Source organism: Colletotrichum fructicola (genome assembly GCF_000319635.2).
Source record: "Colletotrichum fructicola Nara gc5 chromosome Unknown KSG_Nara_v1_contig07, whole genome shotgun sequence".
Lineage (NCBI taxonomy): Eukaryota > Fungi > Ascomycota > Sordariomycetes > Glomerellales > Glomerellaceae > Colletotrichum > Colletotrichum fructicola.
The window spans coordinates 47,617-73,578 of NW_027094057.1; the positions used below are offsets into that span (position 1 = coordinate 47,617).

General features: G+C 51.7%; 7 protein-coding genes across 7 annotated transcripts; 4 read left to right on the forward strand and 3 right to left on the reverse strand.

The window, feature by feature from the left end:
* Nucleotides 1–715: 715 nt before the first annotated feature.
* CGGC5_v011654 (Zeaxanthin epoxidase) lies at nucleotides 716–2,484 on the forward strand (the record flags this gene model as incomplete). The annotated part of the gene is made up of 5 exons (XM_032023732.1): nucleotides 716–1,391; nucleotides 1,492–1,681; nucleotides 1,758–1,931; nucleotides 2,070–2,262; nucleotides 2,338–2,484. 5 exons carry the CDS (start codon nucleotides 716–718, stop codon nucleotides 2,482–2,484), a joined length of 1,380 nt encoding a protein of 459 aa, XP_031879561.1.
* Nucleotides 2,485–4,398: 1,914 nt separating this feature from the next.
* CGGC5_v011655 (uncharacterized protein) lies at nucleotides 4,399–6,198 on the reverse strand (the record flags this gene model as incomplete). The annotated part of the gene is made up of 3 exons (XM_032023731.1): nucleotides 4,399–5,006; nucleotides 5,076–6,110; nucleotides 6,183–6,198. The coding sequence occupies 3 exons, from the start codon at nucleotides 6,196–6,198 to the stop codon at nucleotides 4,399–4,401; spliced, it is 1,659 nt and encodes a 552-aa protein (XP_031879520.1).
* Nucleotides 6,199–9,689: 3,491 nt separating this feature from the next.
* On the forward strand, nucleotides 9,690–10,417 carry CGGC5_v011656 (uncharacterized protein; the record flags this gene model as incomplete). The annotated part of the gene is made up of 2 exons (XM_032023730.1): nucleotides 9,690–10,073; nucleotides 10,166–10,417. 2 exons carry the CDS (start codon nucleotides 9,690–9,692, stop codon nucleotides 10,415–10,417), a joined length of 636 nt encoding a protein of 211 aa, XP_031879521.1.
* Nucleotides 10,418–11,545: 1,128 nt separating this feature from the next.
* CGGC5_v011657 (uncharacterized protein) lies at nucleotides 11,546–12,059 on the reverse strand (the record flags this gene model as incomplete). Its single annotated transcript, XM_032023728.1, has 2 exons — nucleotides 11,546–11,892; nucleotides 11,957–12,059. 2 exons carry the CDS (start codon nucleotides 12,057–12,059, stop codon nucleotides 11,546–11,548), a joined length of 450 nt encoding a protein of 149 aa, XP_031879595.1.
* Nucleotides 12,060–12,906: 847 nt separating this feature from the next.
* SP2-0 (Subtilisin-like protease 2) lies at nucleotides 12,907–15,810 on the reverse strand (the record flags this gene model as incomplete). The annotated part of the gene is made up of 8 exons (XM_032023726.2): nucleotides 12,907–13,847; nucleotides 13,915–14,130; nucleotides 14,191–14,195; nucleotides 14,273–14,309; nucleotides 14,387–14,660; nucleotides 14,724–15,023; nucleotides 15,099–15,547; nucleotides 15,600–15,810. 8 exons carry the CDS (start codon nucleotides 15,808–15,810, stop codon nucleotides 12,907–12,909), a joined length of 2,433 nt encoding a protein of 810 aa, XP_031879592.2.
* An 8,123-nt stretch (nucleotides 15,811–23,933) lies between these two features.
* On the forward strand, nucleotides 23,934–24,693 carry CGGC5_v011659 (uncharacterized protein; the record flags this gene model as incomplete). The annotated part of the gene is made up of 2 exons (XM_066152560.1): nucleotides 23,934–24,036; nucleotides 24,140–24,693. 2 exons carry the CDS (start codon nucleotides 23,934–23,936, stop codon nucleotides 24,691–24,693), a joined length of 657 nt encoding a protein of 218 aa, XP_066008032.1.
* Nucleotides 24,694–24,732: 39 nt separating this feature from the next.
* Nucleotides 24,733–25,038, forward strand: CGGC5_v011660 (uncharacterized protein; the record flags this gene model as incomplete). Its single annotated transcript, XM_066152561.1, has 3 exons — nucleotides 24,733–24,805; nucleotides 24,848–24,891; nucleotides 24,955–25,038. The coding sequence occupies 3 exons, from the start codon at nucleotides 24,733–24,735 to the stop codon at nucleotides 25,036–25,038; spliced, it is 201 nt and encodes a 66-aa protein (XP_066007889.1).
* Between the last annotated feature and the right edge of the window lie 924 nt (nucleotides 25,039–25,962).

Here is a 25,962-nt window from a genome sequence, read left to right on the forward strand (position 1 = left end):
TAATCTGCGTGGGATGATCATGAGAAATTGTCCGTAAAGCAGCCAGCTGAGAGACGTAGAAACGGACCATGGTATGGCAAAGTCGCCGCCATTGTCTTTGAATCCAACTCAAAGAAGAACAAAGACAAAAAGAGTTTACGGAGAACTCAGCTAATAGAATAAGCCAAATGAACAGTTCTGATAGTGACTAAGCGGTCTTTTGATGTCTTCCTTTCATGAGTTCTTCGAATACGTCCTTAGATATTTAGTTTATTTATCCCCAATTGTACCAAAAAGTCTAACTTCCCAGTACGCTAGCGATGAAGCAAAGTACATAGCTGTAGTATTGCTCCTCGTACGATCAGTGCGATTCTACCAGATGGAACGCCGGAAATGCCGGCCCGGAATTTCCAATCTCTTGATGACGAGTCAGCCAACGAACTACAGATCAGCATATGCGGCACATTCCGTCACTTTCCCTGCATGAATGGGTGGGCAATACTGCTCGGTCCCGAGTAACCTCAGCCTACCCCCCACTAGATGGGAACCTTGGATTGTATGCTGTTGAATACGAGTGTGCTAGATTCGAAGTATCGCTGTACAAAAGCAGCTCCAGTCAGCTCCTTCAGCACTTTGAAAACGTGTGGTAAGACATGCACCCAGGATCTTTGATAATTATCAACTTTACAAGACCATCATCTACTCAAAAGAAAGTCTGACTGATTGCTTGAACAACATGCCTTTCAGGGTAGTTGTTATCGGAGGCGGCCTCGCGGGCAATCTTCTTGGCTGCGGGCTCATGAAGGAGAGCGTAGATGTGAAAGTTTACGAGCGCGCGGAACTTCATTCCACGCGTGAAGGTCTTCAAATCCGCCTCACATCGCCGGCATTGGCTGGCATGCGCGCGTGTCTCGAGACCAACCACATGCTGTCCATCATCAAGAAGTTCGGCCCAGCCACCGAGGCTAAGGCCGAAGCCCCCCGCATCTTACACAAAGACTGGACGCAGCTCATGGATTTGAGCCGCTTCCCAGCCTACGGCAAAAACGCACCCATCACACGCGGCCTCTTACGCGATTGTCTCGCTGAACCCCTTTACGAGGCTGGCAAGCTTCAGTACGACACCGCCATGGAGCGTTACGAAATCTTGAACCCCGGCTCCATTGATGAGCGAGTCCGCGTCTGGCTGAGTGACGGATCCTACGACGACTGTGACGTCCTCATCGGCGCGGATGGTGGCTACTCCAAGGTCAACAAGTTGGTCGGCCTTGCGAGTCTCGACTACATCCCCAGGCATGTAACTCTCGCGGCCAAATATAGTCTACCGGTCAAACGGTTCGCAACCATGTCCAAAGAGTTGGTCGGTGGCCCAGTGATGTGTTGGGCGGAGAACAGACATGTCTTTTTCGGAGGTAAGTGGCAACCGCATATAGAAAAGGAGGAATGTCGGCCTGGCCCCACCTACTTCGCCGTGATTCCCATTTTAGACCCTTCGCTAAAAGGCATCATTAGTGCATCTTCCGAATAGGAACATCGGGGAAGCAGGAAAGAAAGCAGGGCGGGAGTACGACGAGGATGAAGCCTCGTGCATGCTCAGCCTAGCCGTCACCAAAGAAATGTTGCTGAATGACATCCATGAGCGCTCTCTAGACGGGCAATACGACCTTTTTGCGGAAGCCATCAAGGATTGGGCGGCACCATTGTAAGTCCAGATCTTCAGCGCTGTTACTTCCCATGCACGAGATCAGGAGGCTTTGTGCTGACACGAGAACAAACAGCCACGAGATGATTGATCTTATGAGAGGCGCCCCTCTCCACATCTATGTGCCCAGGGTGGCAAAGCGACCGGCTAAGAACTGGCGGCAGAACGTCCGGACCGAAGATAAGCCAGAGCTCGGTCACCCTCGAATTTGGCTAATGGGCGACGCTATCCACGCCATGCTACCGCCTCGGTGAGTTTCGTATTCACGCCTGCAGGCAGCGGTCCTCTTTCAGAATCCCGCTCGGCGCCTGACGAAGTTGTGGGGGTAGCATCCTTCCGAAAACGCTCGATCTACGCCCCATCAGAGTATTCGCTAACCGATGTACAGTGGCCAAGGCGGAAACCAAGCCATGTTCGACGCCGGCAAGATGCTGCCATTTCTGACAGGGCTAGCGAGTCAACATTCCGGCAAGGATAGCGTGTCGACTGAAGAAATGGCCAAGGCAGTTATTCAGTATGAGAGTGAGATGATCCCCCGAGCATTTGACTGGGTGAGGAAGAGCGGCGGAGATAACTTCATTGTAAGTTGAGATGTCATTTCACCGTGGTTGAAGCCATGTACGCGTTTCGGGCGCTCTAAGCTGACTTAAGCGAAGCCCTTGAACACCAGTGAGGTATCCTCGAGGGTATTCTTGTTCTTAGCGGGCCAGTGGCTGAATCTTTTGACGCTGTTCTCCAAATTTCAAGGGCTCTTTGGTAGGACCACAGCGGTCGACGATACCCCGGAGTTCAATATGATTTAGGCCGTGGCCTTGTGGGAATTTCCTGCACGAAACTCTGATGTCTCGTAGTTAATATGAAATTGATTGTTATCCTGGTTTCATAAATTCTCTTCCGCGCCACTAGAGCTAGAACCAGGTCCTAATGTGTGAGGGAAAGAAACATGCGAATGCTGCAATCGAACGGCTATCGCCGACTCATCATCTCCCAGCAAGATACAAGTTGTGTATGACAACCAGAATTGAAAGGCACCATCAATACTTACTGCTGTCTCTATGGTTATGTGGCTATCGATTAAAAATGGCCAGCCTAATTTCTTTGTATGGGACCCTGCGTGGTCCCTAGTGACATATTGTCGGCGCGGCAGTACTTGACAGGCAACAATTTCTCCCTCATAGATGTTTGGTCAGAAATCTTCGTTTACTGCTTGCTGGAGACTGACCCTGAGTTTCTCCAAGACCTGCCCAGCTTGGCTTCTTGGTGGAAGGGTGTTAGCAGCAGACCGGCCTGGCAGTGGACTACTGCTCAAATTGCTTCTCGCTGGGAAGCTATGAAATGAGGTTTGAAGACTTGTTGTACAAAACTAAGTAGCAGCCACCACAGTCATCAAGATGGGGATCCTATTAAACACTTCTGTGTGGGGGGTGCTGGAAATTGTTGATGGATGGATAACTGGAAAAAGACTGCAGAGTCTTCCCCGTGGGGAATTGAACTTGTGTCTGACCCAAAGCTTTGCTATGCATACTTGGCCTTGCTGTGGGTGAAGAACACTGAACGAAGAATAGCGACTTGCGGTTTTGCAAGGAAAGCGAAATGTAAAATGATAAAGTAGCCCGAATTCGAGCCGATGGCTACTAAAATATGAATACGAATGAGGAATGTCTTAGTCCATCTTGCTAAGCAGGACCCACAACACAGCCGTTGGAAATGACAGATCAGGTCTACCTAAACAAGTGCAAGCTCGCAGTCGGGTCCTCCGTCGAGATTCCATTTCTTCCTGCCGCGAGGTTCTTGGTGTTGGTGCTCTCAGCAGTCAAAGCTTTCCCATCCGACCAAGGCCGCGCCATGGCTTGAATCATGGCGCATACTCAAGAAGCTCTAAAATCAAAATTTGTATCAACATTCGGACTCCAGGTTAATCCATCGGCGTGATCCCCCGCGAAGTATTTCCCTATATGCCAGTTTGACGCCGAAATTCCCCTTCCTTTCTTGTAGGTCCAGGTGGCAATCTCGGCGTAATCCCCTGAAGGCTGAGTGCGGACTTTGCCAGAAGTTGTTTGCGACACTGATTCGGCTCTACTGGACCGAGCATGAGCGATAAATTATGAGAGCCAAGTATGATAGAAAACCACCCGGACATATACATTATACGCGGGAAAATGGGGGAACCCAATTTAACAGAACCGATCCAGACTGGGTCCTAGCCATCAGATACTTTCAGCTGGAGGCACCTTCGGAAAATACCCTTGTTGCATGCTCAATGGGCCAAGAGCCTTCACGTCAAGGAAGACTTTCTTGGTAAAGGGACCATGAATAGTTATGAGCGAGATCCAAAGACACTAGGAGCCTGTCATTCATAGGTCAAGAGGAGAAGGGTGAACGAAGAGACGACACAACATTGCCGCGAGTGCGGTGATGGTAGCGGCAGCGTCTGGTTGAACGGCAAGGCAAGATGCGCCGTGCTGACGGAGGGAGTAGACATGGCCTCCGCAAGATGCTCATCGTCTGTTGTTAAGTGTCGCGTCTAGTTCCATAGTCTGTCAAGGTCCCTAATGGTGTGTACCCAGCCTGTTGCGGTCAGACAAAAGCCCCCTTCGCAGTGGGGCCTTGGGAGTCGAGGCAGATCATCACTGTCGAGCACGTCAAAATCAAAGCCTGACTCAAGACTTGACGATTACAGCTAAAGAAGTCTCAACAGAGAACATGCATATAAAGACTTAACCCGAACTTGAATAGATGTCCTCAAGGTCCTCGCCAGTAGGTTTCGCAACGGGAACCTCCAGGCCGCCATCCTCTCCATTCGCCCTCGCAGGACCACTGCCCTCAACCTTCTCCTTTGCCTGCGAGCGCCACCACTCTAATCGGTCCAGAAGTCCCTCGCTGGCGGCTGCTTGTAAAGCTGCCACCGCCATGCCCCAAATGGCGGCGTAGATGCTATCGTAGATGGGAGCATCGGAGCTGGCAATCGCTGGCCCCATTTGAGAAAGCTTAAAGATCAGCTCGAGCTGGTAATCTAGCTGCTCACTATTCTGCTGGTCACTTCTGTTTATAATCGGCATGTCATCGTTGCGAACAGAGCCGTTGCCGGAGTGGTCGATCGTGCCGGCCAAGAACTTCACAGGATCTTGTAAACTCGGCTCGAGAAGACGACCTTCATCCCCGTCGGCCTCCTCTTGTGGCGTTTGGGCAATGCATGCCCGCTTAGTCGCCCACAGGCTCTCGTTGTTGCTGTCACTGTCTTCATGTTCCTCTACAGATTCTTCTGCTTCCAATTTGCGCTTGCATGCGCCAGAGGGACGCGTCGTCGTTTGACCATTGGTGTTGCCTGGTATAGAGTTTTAGTAAGAGCCACTGAGGTAAAGGGGATGCAACCACCTTAGGGTTAACGGCTTACCTTGTCGACCGACGTGGTCAATATCACAATTCTCAATGGCATAGAGGAACACCACATCACCATGGCCATCCTCTTGAGACGGGGTGCACTCCCTACTTACGTTAGACGTGTTTATGCGGCCATTGGTGCTGTCGGTCAACCTTTGGCTTTCTTCCTGGTTCTCATTATCCTCGAAGGTCTCGTTTGTCGTGTACCCATTCCCCGTCGTAGTCTCAATGGTGTACTCATTGGACAAGGGGGCGGAGAAGTCCTGGAACCCTTCCCAATCCAGTTCGTCAGAGGAGTTCCATGCCTCTTCCTCCTTGCCGGAGCACGAGCTGCTCTCCTCCGAGGAGTACACATACGACAACTCGTCGCCGAGGTAAGATTCAACATTCTTATTGGAGGGAGAGTCTTCGTTCTCGTCGAGCCACCGTCTGAAACAATCGTGGTGGATGCATGTGCGATTATCGCTATCGACACGAGAGGGTAATTCATTGTTCGCGTAGCTAAGCGAAACGGAAGACGTAGGTGCATCTGGTGTAACGGGAGGCCTTGGTGGAAGGGGAGACTGAGGAGGAACGGGCGGAAAGGAGTAGGTAGGCTCATAGCTAGGCATATAGGTAGGCGGATAGCTAGAGACAAAGCTAGGCGCACGGCTAGCCGAACGGATAGGATCAAAATAGCCCCTACTCGCGGCCATATCTATGGTGAAGTAAGACCTGGTTGGCTGATAATCCAGTATCGGTAACTGGGCTGAAGCAGGGTCTTGGGAAGCAGTCCCTTGGGCTGATGCCGCCAATCCGTAGCCACTATGAGCAGAACAATCGCAGGAGGAAGGGTAAATGGTGTTGACGTTCCTGTCATCAACGGGGACACACACGGCGTTATCGCCGTGGTGATGGCAATCGTCGCCGCATACCGTGACGCTTTGTTGGCTGTCCTGGGAGCACCCATCGCAGCTATTTTGGCACGAGTTCCGGTGACCAATCGACTCTTCCACCAGATCACCTTCCTGGAACGGGGTTGTCCCTGCCGTAAGACCCCCAATCGGCGCTGTAGTCAATGGTTAGATTATGTTCTTGACACCCACACAGTGTTCCTGGTGGCAGCCTGAAGGTGACTTACGACGACTGTTTTCCATGCTGAATAATAAAAGAGTTGAAGAAGGGTTGAAATAGTGATGTGAGAGCAGCGTTGGAGGAAAAAAGAGAAAGTTAGTAACAACGAAAGCGTTTGGTCGACAATTTAAGCAGACGGGGTGTTTCCAAGGTTGACTGAATATGTCCGTGGATGCGGTGGCTTGCCCCAAGATTGGTCGAACTCTGTTGCGCACAGTGCCTGTGGCTTTTGGATGAAAACTTCTCACTTTAGAGGGAGCCTACTAGCCAGTCCAATGTCATGAGAGGTCCATATCACCCTACCTACCTCTTGTAATAATAACGCGGAAGCAGAATACGTGACGCGCCAATATTGAAATTTCAAGCAAGAAAGGTTCCAAAGCACCTGCATTAAGTTGATATGCAAGGGTATCACGAAAGCGGTTAAATGTAGACCAGATGCAGAGGTGAGGAGGTTGCAATCAGCGAAAAGACTTGAGGCCATACGGGCTCGCAGCACTCGTACCAACCTTGATGTAAGGTCCGAGAACGTCCAGAACCAATCTTTCACGCGTAAATCGACGCTTGCAAATAGTCTATGTGACTCAGACTAGGGACACGAAATTTTCTTATTTGAGACGTTTCATAGGTAGATAAAGCACCCTTTGAGCTAATATATGTCTACATCGAGCGGAATGGCTGGGCGTTTTGGAGTCCCCCGGGTCAGCTCCACTCATTCAGATGTCCAGCAAAGTGACCTCGTACCCTGTTGACTTTGTTTGATGGGCTCTTATGGATGGGCCGGTCCAGGAATATAGTGTCTTACTCGGCACCCATTTGGAACTGACACTGACATTCAGTTACAAGCCAAAACAACGTAAACAGCACGTGCAACTCGATCTTCCCCTTCTCCCACGTCAACATGAACCGCCTGGCTGGCATTCTCACGGACGCGTATTTCAAGATCCAATACACGCTTACCGACAACTACGATGATCCTTCGACCAGCTAGAGTATGACCGCAAGGTCAATATTTGCTTGCTCTGTCCTTCATAACACCTGGTTAGCTTTGACATCGTGAATGTTCCTAAATACGTACAACATACTAGCGGGTACCCCTTTGGTCAATCGAGGGCCCATATGCGGAGTGTTTGTCCCAAGCTGTCAATGTCCGCTGGAAAGTTGCTGTCAGGTTGAAAAGGTCGCTCCCCTGTGTAAAAGGTCTTCACCGATCAAGTTGCAAGTTCCTAGCTCCGCCACACAACTACTGTAGTAACAAATCTAATTCACAACATATCGCTCTGTTCATATGAAAATTGGCGGATACTCTTTCTCTCAACGTCTATCAATCGCATAACCTCGTATCTCAAGACTTCCTACGTACACTCCTTTATCGCCGAATATATTATATGGGATCAATACCACGATGCTTCCAACGCCACCCAACAAGAAACAACAGTGGTCAACATGGCACCGCTTGCCCAGAGAGATCCAGCTTCTTGTCATCCATGACCTAATGCAAGCAGATTGCTCGCTAGGTCGCTTGGCCACTGTGTCCCGAGAGTGGTAAACCGAGATCGAGCGACATAACTTCGCTCGGATCAGACTGACACCATCACGCCTCGTGAACTTTGGGGCAATGATTCAAAGAAATCAGGCACTAGTTAGCTACACCTGGTTCTGCTTGGAGCTTGATGATTACGACTGCACCACGTGCGCACCTAATGGTATAAGGCTCACACCAGGAGAGTGGGGGAAGGCTTATGAAATCAACGACACAGATAAATGTCCCATCACCACGGCATTCCGGGATTTATTCTCGACTCTCAGCACATGAGATGCTCGACCTGATTTGATACTAGATATTGGTATCCACTCGCCCAGCGACTCGGAGCATTGTTTTCCATATCTCACCGCAATACCTGACGCCCCTTGGAGTATGTCAAGTGGGTATAGTATCGAGAAGGCTACATCAAGCCGACACTATCATGACCCTTGACATGGTTGGGTTGCTGGGTTTCGACACGCCGCTTCGCCTCGATCTGCCATCAGAAAAGTGTTCCATTCAGTCATGGAGCAGGTGCCGTTTGATAGTGGTCAATTAGAGCTCCAATGGTGGGATCAGCTTCCAGCAGTCCCAGCCGTGACCGGGTTACTTCTCCGCCAACAGAATCGCCGGAGATGGAAGCCGCAGTCACTGGCACATATGTTTGCCCGGTCTCCTAGGCTTGAAGAACTCCATTACGAGCCCTGGAGAGAATGGGACTTCCCACAGCACATTACAGACAAAGGTGAGTATTACGACACCACCACCTTGCACCTTCAAGTCATTGCTCGCTTTGACTTGCTTTACACACCCGTTTGCTGATATGAAAATCTTCTGTCTAGAATACCGATATCTTTTTGAGTCTATCCGCCTCTTCAACAACAGTCTCAAGAGACTCGTAGTCTTTGAGAGCTTCAATCAACAGTATCCAGCTACGATGCAGCGATTCCTGAACGGAGTCGACTTGGCCCAGTGTGACAATCTCCGGAAACCTGATCCAGCCGTTAGCCGGATAGTAGCGCTCGCCAGTTTCAAGCTGGAGCATCTCGCAGCATCCTTTATCGTGGATGCCAGCAGTTTCTTCGAGATCCAACCCGCTTGGGAGTGGCCGAGCCTTATCTCGCTTACTCTTACTTCAAGGTTACTTAGGCCCGACGGGAATTTGGTTGAAATTGAAGCAATGCTTCGAGCAGCAGCAGCAGCAGCAGCAGCTGTAAAAATGCCCAAGCTAGTTACTATGGAGATTTGGAACGGACGAAAGGGGTTATCATCGCTCTTTAGGTATCAGGCGTTCCGCAACATGGCGCAAGCTGTAGTTCTTTGGAGGGGCACATGGAAGTTTGTTATGAAACCATCCATCATCCGAGCTTGGGAAGCTGTGATGCATCAGTACAACAGCTGGAGGCTCGATTTCGTTCAAGAACGGCTGGATGCAAAGGCTACTAAGTGTCGCGGCGATGCGATTCAAGACTTGATGCATGCAAACCAGATTATTCGCCCAGTCTCTCTGCGGCAGATCCAAATAGAACAGAAAGCTCTAGAGGGCGTAGACACTGTATATTGTTGATAACAAGAGGAATTTCAAAGGCAAAGAGGCACACATAGTTCTGAGTAGGACACAACACCACGAGGATGTTCCCATAAGGTATGTTCAAGTCTTGGCCAGGTGGATTGGCCGTAACAGACGGGAGTGTCTGTTAACACTGCTGTGGAAGGCCCGGATGGGACAGGCACGTCTGGGCGACCACTGGGTCTTGCTGGCGCTGCGTTGAAACCCACTCGACAGTCACTTCGCATTCACTGCGACTACTCAAGTAGATTCCTACTTCCTTTCCATTCCATCAACAACCTGAAAGCACCCTACCCACAAACCCAGCCACCTACCTGCCTACCTTGGCTCGGGCAGCTACCTCGTCCAAGCTCCTTCCGCACTCAACTCAACACTGTCGACGCAGTACCAGACGACATAGGCTGTGTCCTACTTCCACGATGGCGGGACCCAGGCTATTGACAACCCAGTTCAAGACATCGCTGCTGCCGACAAAGGAACACGACTGGGCTCAGCTGCTGGGTTTTCTGACCTGTTTCGGCAATGACGCAAATAAAGCCTCGCCGCCCTTTGCCCCGACCGTTCTCCTTGTCTCGACTGAAATACTGTCGAGGCTTCTGCGCTCATTGACTCAGGACAAGGTTACCACCGTCTTCGGCCACGGTCTCGACATCAGTGTCCATTTCTATACGTCGCCTGCTGTTCTCAAGGATGTGCAGACGTCTTCCCTCGACGATGGTGTCTGGAAGAACGTCCTCCAAGGCCGCGTGACCACATCAGGTCTGAGAGAATGGTGCGAGGCCCAGGATAAGAGCTCGAGGCTGGTGAGTCGGACCGTGCTGATGATTCTGTTTCCTTTCGTCTCCTTTCCTTCAACATCCACGTCCTAAGCTAACTCTATTGCCTACGATCTCAGACTGCTCAAACTATCTGCTTCTGCGACATTGACCAGGCCTCGAAGCCTGATGCCTGGGGACCAGCAGCGCTGGAGTTCTTCACGACAGATAACAACGGCAATATCAATGAGATGGAGGGAGAATCGGAGGACTTGGAGTCTGACCAAAAGAGTGACTCGGGATCGTCGGTAACCGCTGACGGTGAGGAGCCAGAATGGTCCAAATGTTTGAAAGAGAGCTACTACGAAGATACGGTGGGGGCTGCGGGTTGACCTGGGGCAGACGGGGATCTAAGAGGTGTGTATTGCAGCCGTTTACGGGCGAGGATAACGATGAGCGGTCAGGTAGGCTCCAATATAACCATCCCAGAGGGAGACGATGGCGGTCTTCACTTTCCGCAAACCTCAAGCGCCCAACCACACACCACCCGCGAGTTCCACCGTTAGTTTGATGGAAAATACAGCACCATCTCGTTTGACCAACTCTGATACCATTGAATCACAGCCGGCCGGTCCAGGGAAAGTGAAACCACTGCTTTCATAGCGGAGATGTTCCGTCGCTTCCAGCGCCAAGACTTTCGGCCTTGCTTATACGGCACCTGCATGGGCAGTGAGTGCATCCCAGCGTCCTTTCCTTGCGTCTCCAATGGCCCGAGGATGTGAGAAAGAACCCGACTCTGCCCCAACGAAAGCTACTGCTTGGCAGTTTTCCCAGGAGCTACCACTACTTCAGGGCCACTTTGCACTTCGAAGCTACCATCAGCAATGGAGCGTTTAGTAAGGAGCTCTGACGATGCCTGTCTCGACGCTCAATGGACAAAGAGAAGGGTGATGACGATATGAAGCAAGACCTAAGACCGCATTCTCTGAAGAGGGAGCAGCATCCTTTCCCGAAGGAACTGGACCGGGAAGAGCTGAAACCCTGAACGGACGGCACGTGCCTTTGAACGGCGTGGAATCCGAGAGGAAGGCAGAAGTGTAGTGACTGGTCTCCTCGTTTACCGTCGGTGTTTACTCCGAAAAGAATACAATGTATAGGTGTCTCCTGCCCGGTCCAGCTCGGTGGCATCACATGGCCTCTGGTCGCGCGGAAAGACCCAGTGGTGACTCGTCAGGTCATTCTCCCGTTGATGTAGCCATCGCCAATTCCACGCACATGGGAACCAGATCAGAGACATCGTCGACAAAGGAGGGATGATCGCGGTCTGGCATTGTGGACATGGCGACTTCTGGAACGAACTTTGGGATTGGGTATGAGTTCTCGCGTAGAAGACTACATCTATGTTCCCCCGCTTCAATACACGCCCGCCCACTGCCCAACTGCCTGCTCTTCCACCCGTTGATGCATCCACCCCGTAATTCTCTCCAGCCGCTTTCGAGTCCATGTCTCGGTATCTCCATCTAGACATAGGGAAGGAAAGGGGGGCCTCCCAGGGGGCGGACGTGGATCTCGTAGCTGGATTCCGGCAAAACATTTTGAATCATGGTCTCAAAGTCGCCCATAGTTGCCGCGGTGATCTCGCAGCATGTGGCTGCCTCGATGAGTATCTTTTCGCTGTTGCCCCTGAAAGTTCTGCAGGAAGAACCTTTGGCGACCAGCGGTTCCAGAGCCTGCAGCTGGTCCAACAACATGGAGGCAGTCTCGTCTGTCACAACGCAGTTTGTGATGATGATGATGCGGATGTAGCCTTCTTTGAGACTGACATTCTCCTTCGGGGCGGCACCGGGCTTTGGCTCAGCCTCCATCGCTAGACAAGCAATATCAGAAGAAGTCCAGTGGAAAGGCATACCTGAGAGGGCAGCAACACATACCTTTTGGCTTCTGCGACTGGGAATTGATACGCTGCCGGCGATGCCTGAGAGATTCAGAGCAGTCCTGGGGCCGAAGTGACGCTGATCGAGTGGTGGCAGCCATGGCTTCTGTCGCAGTTCAAAGCGGCGACCGTGGTTGAAAAGAGGCAATGTCGCAGAGCCAGGAAGTGTTCTTTCCGAGGGGAAAAGAAGGGAGCCTCCTCTAATATGAGGCGATCGCGTTGTTGAACTTGTTGGGTAAGGTTGCGCGTGGGTAGGTGGGTGCCTGCTGGCTGCGAGGTCTAGGTAGATAAGGTAGGCCAGCAGGCAGGCCCGGAATAGAAGGCACGTCGGTGCGGCATGGCTTCCTCGACCGTACTTGACCCAACGCGACGCCATCACTTTCTTCATCTCGCGGCCTGCCCATCAGACTGCGACGCCCCAAGAGAAAGCGCGAAGGCGGATGTAGTATGCGTCCTTCCGTTTACATTTTGAGTCACTGCGCACCAACCTGTGGATGCTACGGGCGTGGGATGCTCTTTGAATTCTTCGAATCAAAACATGCCAAAAAAAGAAACATATAAAGAGCTTGTTCCCGGCTTTTGGCCCGCCCGCATCAGGAAGCTTCAAGACCAGTATGTTCAATACGAGTGGACGTTTTTGTCATCACAACCATAATACACAAGAAGGAGCATCTCTTCCCAGTCCAGACTTCAAGTTGGAAAGCACCCAGACCTCCAAAGTATCCGTCGTCAGTGTGAGGCTGGACCAGAGATGAGAATGCGGCAGGCAAAGCTCTAACGCCATTAAAGCAATAGCTTGCAGTCAACAGGATCTCCGCGCCGGGGGCCAGCACATCAGCTGCATCAGCAGCAATCCCCCCTCACTCCGTCAGCGCGACCAATCGATCTCAACATCGCTCATCATATCCAGTCATTGAATCATTCATGCATTCTTCTAATTTATATACGTTACTGGGTCATAGTCAATGAAAGAGGTGCCTCCGAACCACCGTTGTTTGTCGCGCAAATTGAGATACTGCCCCCCGAGAAGTCGATGTACATCAATCCTGCACCCGAGGCTCTGTTTCCAGTGAAATATTTTGGCCCAGAACTATCGCCTCCGATCTGAATTTCGATACCATCGGAGGTGGTGTACGAAAACCGGTAGTTTCCCTCTTGGATATTCGGACCAGTAGTCGGGAAACAAGACGTCGTTCCACTCGCAACCTTCTCGTCCAACTTGAATACCTCCTTGCCGGCTGGTGCTTTGACGGCCTCGGAGGGCCCCTCAGTGATCTTGAAGGCTAAAGTGCCTGACCCGCCAGATCCGCAGATCTTGACCGAAGAAGTTGACTGGGCGAGGAAGGTGCCTGTCCATGGTCCCTTGGATTGGTGATATCCCTCGTCTGTTGACCCTGTCTCGATGCTCACAATCATGTCTGGGCTAACATCGAATGAAAAGCCGTACGTCGTTCCAGCTGTTGCACTAAAGGCGTTCGTGGGAAAACACGCTGAAGTACCAGCGCTAACTTGCTCGCTCAGTGAGAAGAGCTCTTTGGGCGCAGGTGGAGGGGGTGGCGGCGGCGGCGGCGCGGTTGTCGCCGCAGGTGGATTGCTGGTTGTGGCTGGAGGAGGACTAGGAGTTGCAGAGGGTATCGTCGTTGTTGACGAGACTACCGAGCAGGCCTCGCCGCTCAGGTCTTGTCTTTTGAACTTGGAGCTTCGCCCAGGACTGCCACAGACGGCACCCTGACCATTGAAAATAACCGGTCCTCCGTCGGGAGCTCGCTGGTAGGCCATATCCATGAGGAGCTTTTGCATGTTGGCGGCTACCTTTCCAACCTCGAACAGCTGGGGGTATTCTCCTACCGCAAGAAGGTAAGCTGCAAGACCGGCCACAGTGGGTGCAGCTGGGATGCATCAGTTAGTATGGATGGCCTTCGCCCAATATATCGACCATGGGTTGGTACTACTAACCAAAAGACGTGCCGTCATTCTGTCGCGTGCCGCGGAAGAAGGAATTGGCAGCACACTGTAGTTGAACGCCGGGTGCCATGACATGAACATGAGGTCCTCCTTGCGAGAAGCTGGCATTCTTTCCCGCGTTATCAACGGCTCCGACATTGATCACTGGAACTCCGTTTTTAGCCATCAGACCTGGCCAGCTATCGATGTCGGCAGCTTTCGCTTTTCCTTGCTAGACAAAAGTAGTCAGTTCACAGAACCTAACGCGTCCTTACTCGGCCTACATACTGCTACTTCAACACGATTGTCGTTTCCAGACGCAGCAATGACGATCACGTCCAGAGCAATCAACTCATTCACGTATTGTCACATTGTGGTTTTGCTGTTCTCAGGTGCAGTGTCCAAACCTTCACGTATGTTAGTTGGTGATGCTCGGATCCGGTGTGAAAGAATAAGCTGTAGATGGCGGGAGATTGATACGTACGACAGCACGAGATGTTGACAATGGCTTTACCCTGCAGCTTCCTCTCCCTGACATCATCCACGATCTTATCAAGAGCGTCATCGGTATCGGAGCCCTTGAATCCGGCCTTGACGACGACCAAGTTGACGTTCTTTGCGACTCCAAACTTGGGACCGTTAATCTTAGATCCGGCACAGGTACCGTGCCCATCAGGATCAAGGTCCTCTTCAACGGATGCTTTTTCCTGGGAGCCTCCGAATATCCAACGGGGTTTCACAGCCATACCAGTGTATTCCTGGTTGTTGGGTTAGGTTAGTCAACCGCAGCACGTGAATTGACTCGAAAGAGTGGTACTTACAGCGTTTTTAGCGTAGTATCCACTGTCAAGAATGTAGACAGTAATCTCGGTTCCGGCACTATCATCGTATGCGTAGGTGTTGAGAGTTTTGAGGTCTACCCCCGGCGGCTGGGAAAGAATGACGAGTTCTGTTGGGGCAGTGGCCTGCTTAACGACGGCCCGCTTTCGAATCCTGCCGAGCTTGTCAAGGGATTCCATCCACCACTTCTCGTGGACCTCATCATCATGGTCTCTTTCATTGATCAGCACTGATGTGCCCTGGTTGTTGCGATCCGGCTCATCAGGATCGACTACGCCGACCTGCCAGGTTTGTCAGCTAATTATTGACTAGAAATATAAAGCTTTCGTGAAGCAGGACGAAAAAGCTCAACGTACCAAGGGATTTTTGATTAGGTTGTCACGTTGCGTAGTGGTGATATTGGCGGCGACGAGCAAAACCTTTGTACCCTCTGTTACTCTGTAATTACCTTGACCAAGGTCCTTATCAATCAGCGCGAGGAAGTCTTTCTTTTCTTGATCTGTGGCGCTGGTTTTGGGGTAGATAACATGCGGTGCTGGCGTTTCGCTCGGCACGGCACCCGAGGTACTCGTTGGGGCTTCCGTACTCGTAGGTGCCACTGAGTTCGAAGATGGAGGCCGTGCAGACGAAGGTGGTGCGGAAGATGGCGCCTCGGGTGCAGAGCTGGGCGGCTTGTTCGGATCGTCCGGATCGTCAGGTTTGTCACCGGACGAAGAGCCGGCGGTGACTGATGCGCCGGCCGCCACAGCCACCGGGGCGGCCCCAGCAGCGGCACCAGCAATGGTAAAGAAGCCACCACCGGGTCCTCCAACGACGACAACGCCAACGGGCACAACGATGGTGTCTCCATTGCTGACCGTAGTGGTCACTGGTGCGGCACTGCTCGTGGGTGCTGCTGAAGAGATAGGGGGGCTGGTGATGGTAAGTGGACGGGTAGTAGGTGCGGCAGAAGACGGTGGCACAGAGGATGGTGGCAAAGACGAAGGACGGCGGCTGGATGAGAGTGCGACACTTCCCGTATGGGTTCCGTTCCTTACGGGGTGGCTCGTCGGAGGATCGGAACAGCATTGTGGTATGGTTCGCCCTGCAGGTCAGATGCTACTGCAGAGAGTGAAAGAAAGCTCAAGATGACAGATAAGGAGCGTTGGGCGTCAAATTTCATATTCAATTAACGAGAGTGAACGTTTCTAAGGAACGTGGGTGAAAGAATGTAGAGCGATCGGTGATGGCCTATGAACATCTGACCAAACCGACATTTCTCGCGCTCTCTCGACTCATATATGAAGGCGGTTCTCTTGAGGTCATATTCATTGGACTTGTCAATTGGAAACATGGTCATTTACTTAATGGTTGATGTCTAAAAGCAGCAGCATAATGCAGGGCGTTAATGTTGTGGGAATTCCTGCTAGATTGCCGTCGTTGAACGGCAATCCGGATGCTCCAGGCCCCTCGACAAAGTGCCAAGTGCCATGCCTCATTTATGATTTAGTGCATACGGCCTTGGCTGGCCGCGCTCCGCCGCTGACATCGAACCTTATTTTGTTCTGGAACCCTCCCATGTCTTAGCAGTTCGCGGGCAAACATTCCTTTTTGGGGTCCCGAGGCAGGACTGTCACTGCTCCACGAGTAGGCATCCCTGAACGGGAGGCTCCGAGGCCATGTCTTCCACGTGAGCCCAAAACCTTAGGAGTGGCTCTCACAGTGAGGATTACAGCCGTGGGATATGAGTTGCGTTCAAATTGCACTCAGCAACGCTCACCGGGGTTCTTCTTTTCTATTTTCCTCCCTTTCTTTCCTGGCGTTCCTGGCTTTCCTGACCATCGTGGAGGGCCTAAAGAGGTGGCATATTTGCAGACTGACTTGGGACGCAGGTCAACAAAGACACGATTGCGGGCGTTTTCGCAGGGGGAAGCTGGGTTCAGTAATGGTCAAAAGCCTATGTTTGGCGAAGAACAGGGGGTTGCAAGTTTCAGATGCAGGCGCCGTAGGAAGATGGATGCCTGAGCTAATTATACCAGCCCCCAGGGTTTCTCGTCCTGCCGCGGTTCAGTCCGCAATTATCCGGCCACGGACCTCGTGTAAGGTACAAAGGTCAATGTTCGGATCTCTCGGCACTGTTGAGATATTACAACGTTCTTTTTCTGCCAGGGTTTCGAAGCATTCTAACTTACAGATGACGGAAACAGCGATTTAAATCACGGTATCTCTGCTTGCGCTGTTGTTGGTGAACAATTGACTTCATGGGCTATGAACTCCAGTGTATTTACGACAACTTCAAGCTCACAGAACCTAATGTAACCAATCACTCATGCATAATCTATGGTTTCTCCATGATCGATCACGTCTTTAGCGCCAGATATGTATGCATTGGCTGACGGATATCGGCGATGCCAAGAGCAACTGCGACTGGTTTAAGCGGGAAGTACGAATATTTCAAGAACGTCAACAACGGTTTCAGGAACGACACTCAATGGAGGCTGTGGGGCTTGGCCTGGTTGCAAGCACGACTGGATATAACTAAGGATGCGAATCTGATGGAAGCTTGCTAAACCTCTACCTGACTCCTGCATCTAGAACCACAATAAATTGGGGATATAGCTGGATGCCACTTATGGCAAATGGAACTCTCTTCCGATTGACACGGCCCCGGGGAGATAGGCAGGGACGCAACTAGCCACTGCATGGAAGTCGCAATCACGCGATACCCAGGGTACCCATCCCAAAAGTACTTTTGGTAGGTGCCCTACGTCGGCCATTGCATCCGCCTTCAATTACCCATCCCGGCCCCCGCGCCGTCTGATACTCTCTCTCTCTGTGAATCTAACCTTATGTCGGGCACGTGGTATGCACGCGACATCTCAGGTAGAGAAGGGCCGCTACACACTCAACACGTCAGCCATCGAAACGTCGCGCGTCGCGGTCACTGTACTGTGCTCCCCACCTGAGTGATGGACCTCAACAGCGTCACGCATGCTCTCGCCATCCTTTCTGTATATTGACTTTGCACTATAGGCAATCAACTGGGCCTGTATTAACACATACGACCACACCCACTGGAGAACTCGGGATCCCGTCCGCTCTCCCATAGATAAGCCAGTGAGGGCTGGAGTAGTAGTCGGGTCGGTGACGACCGGCGAATGCCCGGTGTTGTATGTTTTTGCCGTGGAGTTAACCTTTTTCTCGGGTGTGTCTCTCCCCTCGGATGTCTTTTCGACTGTTGCCTATGCTGCCCATGCCGCCTATGAAGTTTCGTTGCTTCAATAATTTCCTAGCGGTTGATTGCTAGTTCTCCCTCGCTTTATTTTCTCGAGCGGTGTACTGATGACATCCCCTGGCAATCCCGTCTGCCTATCCCAAGTCGCAGCCGATATGTCTGTCGCTCCATTTCGGGAACCGTCCTTTCCCGGCTGAGCGCCTCGCTAGAAGCACACTCTGCCGTCACTGCTGTGTGCTGAGAGTAGAGGCAAGGCAACCTGGCCTGCTTTTAGCACCATTCTGTGCTACCACAGCGGCAAAGTCTGTGGCAGCATCTTTGGATCAAATACTGCGAATCAATGCGACTTGGGGCATAGAAAGACCATGTTGGGCGACTCATTAAAAATGAACATGAACAAAGGACGGGACGTATGGTGGCTAGGAAATGACAGAGCTTTGGAGCAGCAAAATTTTGTCGCGATGGCGAATGGGCCTCGCAATGTGAGCGACCGACGTGATTGAGACCGACAGCGTGAGACCTGTTCTTCTAGAACGATATCCGCCCTCGAGTTGTGCTTGAGCCTTTAAGGAGTCAACATTGAAGCGAGATGAATGAGCGAACACGCGCGAGGCTGGTCAAAGGTGTCGTCTGTGCGACTGTGATATTGCAATACGTGATTGAAGGCATGCCGCATGATGAAGCGAGAGGAACGCCGCGACCACGACTTCCGCTCAGAAGAACACCAGAGAATAGGTCTTGAGGACATTTAGCGCGCCAGTTTTGCATCCGGGCGAGTCTCCCCGCAGCGTCGCTCAGACGCAAGATATGTCAGGGTTGTAAGAGGATAGGGATTAGCGGGATTTGGCAATGGTCAGCCTTCGAAGAGCTCACGTCATTATTGTATGAACCAAGCCGAAGGGGGGAAGGAGCATGAAAACTTGGTCTGGGAACGAACTTTGAGCAGATGGAAAGCCAACGAGTGACTGACCTCTATCCATGGCTGCGTAGTGGGCGCAATAGTGTCAGCCGGATCACTTAGCTGTCCCAGGTTGACTTGGTGTTGCTTTGTTCGTCTGTTGAGACTCTGTATCGTGGAAAGCTCCGGCATTGTCTGCCCGAAGAGCAAGAGAAGCCAGCCGTAGATTCGGTTTAGAGATCCCGGAGATTCTGGGGCCGTGGCAAGACCCGTCCGAGGCGATGACACGCTTCGTGGGAACGATGGCCCTGAAATCGTTGGTCCCGGTGGTGATTCGAAAATAACTGAGAATGATCGAAATGGAAGGGAAGCTTGGCAAGTCAAGTTGTCGCTTCCAAGTACCCTCACACCCGCGTTGACGAGGTAGGTGCAGACTCGCTGGTACCTACCTTAGGTGAGAACTGCATCCCTTAAGGCAGGCCCTTCCTTCGCAGTGTCCTGTCTCGTTAATTCCACGTTCCAATGGATGATTCTGACGACGTCTGGAATCAACCCTTCATCCCACAAACCCTCCTCCACCGACTCTTCATCCCGCAACACCCTCATCCATCGCCCTTCTCCAGCTGTTCGACCGACGACAACATGGCCGACCGCAGGGGCTGGGCGCACTCTGCTTCGGCCTCAAAATCTTCAGAGAATCTCCGCGAGACCCCTCGTTCTGAGGCTACAGCAACCGCCGGAATCGAGGCTTCTCAATTGTAAGTCTTACCCTGCTCCATGTGACCCTTTCAGCCGATGCTGACCATTCCGCACAGCGGGCTTCGATCTTCAAACGCTACCAGCGCGCCGTCCGCATCAGGAACAACAGCAAAAGTCACGCCAGCGACGGCCTATTCGAGAAATGCTGTCTCCAGTGCAGGCCACAATCAGGGCAATGGCCAGAATACCAGTGCTATTGATTCAGCACCACTCAACTCCACTGCACGAAAGGAAGCCAGCATACATCACCTCGCGGGCACGAAGGACACTGAAGATATCCACAAAGACAACCATAAACAAACGCCAACGGCGTTCAGAAAGCGACTTGCTTCCCATACTCGGGACAATTGGCGGAAGGTGCGGTTGACGTCAGCACACCATGGGATGCCCATGGAACGCCAACTCGTTTCAAGATGGTCATTCATTGAATCTGGTCCGAGTTTGAGATGGCAGTCGCGAATCCAATCTGCTGTCCCTGGCATTTTCTCGGGGTGAGCTGCGACGCAACGTGACGGCAGATGGGATGGCATCAAGGGCCGTGGGCGACTTGGTATGCCAGATCAAGAGGAGTCGGACATTGAAGTCGACCCAGTGTTTGAAATAGTCGAGAGCAGAAATAGAGAGTCCGTTACTATTACACAATGTGCATGGCGTATACTGGTGAATCCTTGCTCTCTCTCATGGCGAGTTGATGTCTTGAAATGTTCAAAGCGGAACGTCAGTGGTGCGCGCACAAGAGAATTTGCAGTCTGCTCCGAGCAAGCCGCAAATGGACATGAGAGGAATATGGCGCTGTTGATAGGCATGAAGATTGACCATTGCGTCAATTGCAAATCGCGCGCGACTCTCGCTGGCTGACATGGTCGTAGTTACGGAAAAGCACACGTGAAGGGGTCAGTGGGCTGTCACATAATCCTTTCTTGTTATCCTTCGGCCCATGTGAATGGCTGAACTCCGATTGCGACATACACGATGGGATCTCAAATCCATTTCTAACCCGTATGCTGGCATCCGAGGCAGCCATCACTCACAGCAAGGCTGAAGTCGCCAGCTCGTGTAACGAAGACTGCGAAGCCAAATTCCCAAGCGTTTGTGGTCAGATCATAGCCACCGGTGTTCCCCGATACATCCCCGCCCTTGTGGTTGCGAAGATTCAGGCCCTGATCAATGCAGCGAGGCGTGACATCGAACTTGTTTCTGAGGATAATGACGATGGGACCTACACGAAGTCGAATGGTCCGTGAATCCATGGCTGGGGCACTTGACACGATCGGATGCTTCTTTCGGCGCCAGAAGCTTGTAGATCTGGGATGGCCATGCAAGGTTGGGCTTTGATTGATTCTTTTACTATCTACTAGTTCCCAGCGCTTCAGGAAAGCCGCTTGCCTCCGATTCACATGTTGACTTCAAGCTAACTCGCCTACTCGATGATGACGTTGCCATATGAGACGGTGTCGGCGTGTGCGCACTCTTGGATCAAGTGCAATCTTGCTCATATAATGACGGAAGGTTCATTGCATCTTGGTATTCGAATTCAGGGGATTTGTAAGTGAAACCAAAATTGGGATGACCCCTTTCACAGCTTTTACTGTTTGGATGTTGAATTTAATGAAATCTAGACTACTGCCAGTCTTGCAAAAGGCTAACAGGTGACGCTCCATTCCAAGCGTCTGGGCCACGACCTCAGCGTGCATATGTTACTTGTCGTTGTTTTTGGAACACTGCGTCACGAAGACTTCAGGGTAGGTGGCGAGAAAAGTGGGGTTTGGATTGGGAATTCTGGGTGAGATGAAGAAGTAACTCCAATATGAGGGTCCGCACACAATGCACAATTCGCCGCAGATATGTCTAGTTCCGCGTATAAGCCATTGAACCTCTCAAATATAGCTCATGTATTCATACCTTGTGGTTATTGAGCCATTCAGGGCGTAAGCGTGCATCCGAGGTCCTTGTTGCATGTATTCAGACACTTCTCGAAGACGGCATTGCTTCCTTTCCCGAAAAAGCAATCTTCGCGGCACAAGTTGCACTATGCGCTGTCAGTTATGGCGAGCGTAGTAAGAACAATTAGATAGCTTGCGTACCTTCGTGTCCGGGGGAGGTGGGGCATCAGCAGGGCGTGCAACAGCAATGCCTGCGAAGAGGGCGATGAGGATGGTAGAGAATTGCATCCTGGGATAGTATGGTAGCGTCGGTCAACGACAACTATTAGCGCTTTATGAAAGGGAATAAAAGAGGAAAAGGAGAGATGTTGTCGGTTGGTTGTAAGACTGAGTTAAGCAATACGCCGGAAGCTATGTGAACTGTGTGGAGGAATAGAGCGAGTGACGCTTCTTTTAAATGGGTGTGTTCATGGGGATAGCCCGAAAGCAATTTAATGGTTACTGTAGTACAGACAGGGTACTCTTTGGAGTTCTGTCTGGTGATCCGTAACCTGACTCGATGCTATGTTCAGCTGACACAAACTTGACACAACGCCGGTTCAAAGGCCAGCCAGAGACCCACTCGTAAACAGAATATCAAAGATTGAGTTGCCTGTGGGAGGCCCTGCCGGCCTGGGGCTCAGAGCCTGCCGGCAGTTCAACCCAAGGCCAGCACGTAAGCATACGCTGCAACTGAAGTAATCGTCACCTGTGACTGAAGCCCTCATTACGCCTAATTATGGCCCTCGTCGCGCGCGCTATTAGTGAAGGTCTCGTCCCGCCCGGATAAGCCCATGGTTGAAGGTGTGCTGAACAGGATGCGACTAATAGGACGCCTCTGTAATGGGGCTGGGGGCCTACGTGGGCAAACATGCAGGCTGCACGGGCAATGTAACCGGCTGCGTGGGAGAACGCATTTGCACATTCTACGGATGACTGTTGAGACGAACTCTCCCGTCGGCTGTTACTGGTGGACCAGCACTCTGAGACACTGACTAGTTCATCTAGACAGGAAGAGAGTTGGTAGGGCTAAAATAGAGTTTTAGTTACGCATTTAGTTAGCTCGGATGCTAAATTGGTTCAATTGTTTTCTTAAAAAATGCATTCTTGTGATTCCTGAGGACAGTTCAACAGTTTCACAGCGTCTTATAACGCGGAATAATTTGAGGGCTTTCATTACTAGCAATTTACGCACGATTTTGCTCATTTTAACCTAAGTAGGCCTCAAATTTTGTCTGCACGCAGGCAACCAGGCAACCAGACTCCAGAACCCAAATGCTGCGGTTCTCACAAGTTTGTCGTCGGCGGCCGCCTTTTCATGTCCGGACTTTGACGATCTTGCGCACAAGAGGACTTATCTCTTATCTCGATTTGAACTGCAAGCCGACACATGCATCTGCCGGCCTTGGCCATGAGTGCACATGTCTACATTGCCGTCTCAATGCTTGCAGCCTGGGTTCGGTTATGTCATGACATTTTTAAATAATAATTGAGGACACGCATGCGGATGAGCAAATATAACCTAGATAGCGCTATCAGATGTATAGACTGAATCTAGGCTTGAAGTCTGCAAATACTGCGCGCGTCAGCCCCTTGGTCTGTTTAGGTGGGAACGAACAGGTTTGCGTCTCGACCGTCGGCATGGTTGGAATGTCTGTGTTTGCTCTCGTCCTTGTGTCGATAGATCCTCGCTCGAAATGTATCGGTGAAGTGATTAAATGCTTCGAATCTGTCGCTGAATGACAACCATCAGCAACATGAGAAAGATAAAGACCGGCAAAGGACATACAACACCGGGCGTTCGCCGGTCCGACTAGGACTTCTTTCTGATGGGTACCTTATGGATGTATGTGCCAGGGCATAGTCATCAACATCACTAGGTATGGATGTAAGCAGTAGCGTGTGCCGGAACTCGTTTCCGGTTTCTTTCGGAAGAAAGATGACGGACAATTTGTGTCTGGGAATAAGTGCACGCCCATTATCTACAACCTGAAATCCTATCCCTGGACAACGGAATTCAATAGCCAATTCTGTTTTCCTGGAATCTTTGCGCTGATACCCGATAAGAGACAGTTAAGCTCCTGATAACGATAACAGGCAGGGACTTGGTTGTCGAGGGCAACATGCCACACAATGCACGCAGGGATGTCATGCGCTAGTCAAATTGGACCAATTAGCTGTCGTCGCGCGACTCGAATTTCTGTTTTGTTTTCCATGTTTTTTCCCCATCACGCCGCGCCGTCAGAACCAACCGAGATATCAACGCTTAAGCCTTCATCCTGAGCCTGCGCAACGGAGCCAGTCTTTCCATATCCTTTCCGGTTCGGGTCCGTCTATCATGTCGTTCCGCAGGACTCCCGCGCCGCCGTCAAGCGGCCGGCGCCACAATTCCGTCATCATGTCGTCGGTTTCTCCCGAAGCTACCCGCACTCCCCGGGCGCAGGAGACTATGCCTCCCCCACCACTCTCCGTACGCGTCCCGGAAGCCGACGCAGAAACAGGTTGGTGCATTTTCCCATCCGTTGACGGTGTACAACCTGGCGCAACAGCATAGAGCATAGTCGCGATGGCCATCGCAGCCGCTGACCAAGATTGTGTTCATAGATTTCCCCGACGCCGTCATCCTCGACCACTACTTGAACCCCGAGACATACCGCGTCACTTTTGACTGGAAACGCGTCGGCGTCCGCGAACAACTCGTCATCCCCGAGGTGCACGCTCAGCTCATCGATCAGAACAAGGTCCTCGACTACTGGCACCAGGTTTACCTCACCACGCGCCAGGTGCGAGAACAGGCCCTTCGCTGCGAATTCTACCACGTCTTCCAGATCCTTGACCATCGCCGTCGGGGGAGGGGTACGAGATCAGGTTTCCTCCTGGTGCAGTGGGTCGGCTACTCGGATGACCCCGAAGAAGCCACGTGGGAGCCCATCACCAAGATCGACAGAGTCGCGCCGCTGGACGTGAGAGATTATCTGACCAAGAAGCGCCTGTGGAAGAACCTGCGCCCATGGCCCGCTTGGAGGAGAAAGATACAGGACCACGAGGACGCACGCCAGAGACTCATCGCAGCCCCCAGTCTGCTGGATGAGGCCAACCAGCGCTTGCGCTCCGAGTCAACCACGAGGTTGTCGGCGGATCTCGGGCTCGATAGATGATGTTGCGTGGTGATTTCGTCATGAAATCAATGAGGCATCATGCAGTCCACACGCATCCTACCTGAATACCAACCAGCCGGACTCCTCTACCCTGCCGTCACTTTGGTGCACCGTCAACATCTAGAAGATTGAGGCAAATGCGCCACTGCCCCAGTCCCCAAGGGGACTGATCAAGACTCGGCTGAGAAGAACTTGATCGTAAGCAGGCCCATTGCATGGGTCGCTAGTAGAATCCTAGGTGACGATAGCTGATACTCGCAGACCTCATCAGGTAACCTCTATTCAAGAGCAACAATGGTCAAGGCGACGGGGATGCACGCGATGTCCGCGAACCATCTGCATTAGAGACGATGCAGGCACATGCCGAACAACATGTTCATTCTGGTTGGCATTCATCCGAGATTGAGCGTCGCAGAGGACTCATCGGGACTCACAAAGTCCCTTCACAAATGGTCAATGCTGACAACAAGCTCATTGGCCAGCTGATTCCTCGCATCAGTTTTCGCACCATTGCGAAGGGTATGCCCGTAAACTAGCATGACCCGTGTTGGACAGTCAGGCAGTGTGTTCATTGAATAAACATCAAGAATACTGCCCTAACTATAGTGTCGGGTGAACCCGAGGAGCCACTTCTTCCAAGCTGGCGATATTGCCATCATCGCACCTATCAACACGGAAGAGCCCAAAACCACCAGGGTCAGCGTCCAGTTTCCTCTACCATGTACGAAGGTCCGAGATGCAAAACAATTTGAGGGCGCTGCCCAAAGTCAGCAGAACGGAACCTGAGGAGCGTACCACCAGCCACCCTTTGGCCTCACTTCAACTCGTCCGGGTTGATTTTTGGTTGAGCGATAGCTTCGAGCTGTTCCAGGCGGTACACCACGTATGCCGAGCGCATCGTCACTTTCCACTGGTCCAGGCGATGTAAATTTGGATGTCGGCTTCTTCCGATAGCAAATTATCAATTCCCAATAAGGGAGATTTAACACTGTACTCAACTTGAACTACGTGATGCTCTTGCGCGCTGCTGAATGTAAGCCACCCGGTGGCCTTTGGAAACTGCTGGTGTCCATCCCGCTAATCCCGACTTGAACATCGAGGAGATTCATGGCGGGGAGATCTCATTCGCGGGGCGAAATGATGCGGACGTGTTTTCGCAGCTGATACAACATGATTGTTTAGGCTGGCTAAATTACCAAAACCACAAGGTGTCGTGCGCGCTATGAACTTTCATACAGAAGTAAAAGCTCTGCAGCTTCTCTTTCGGTA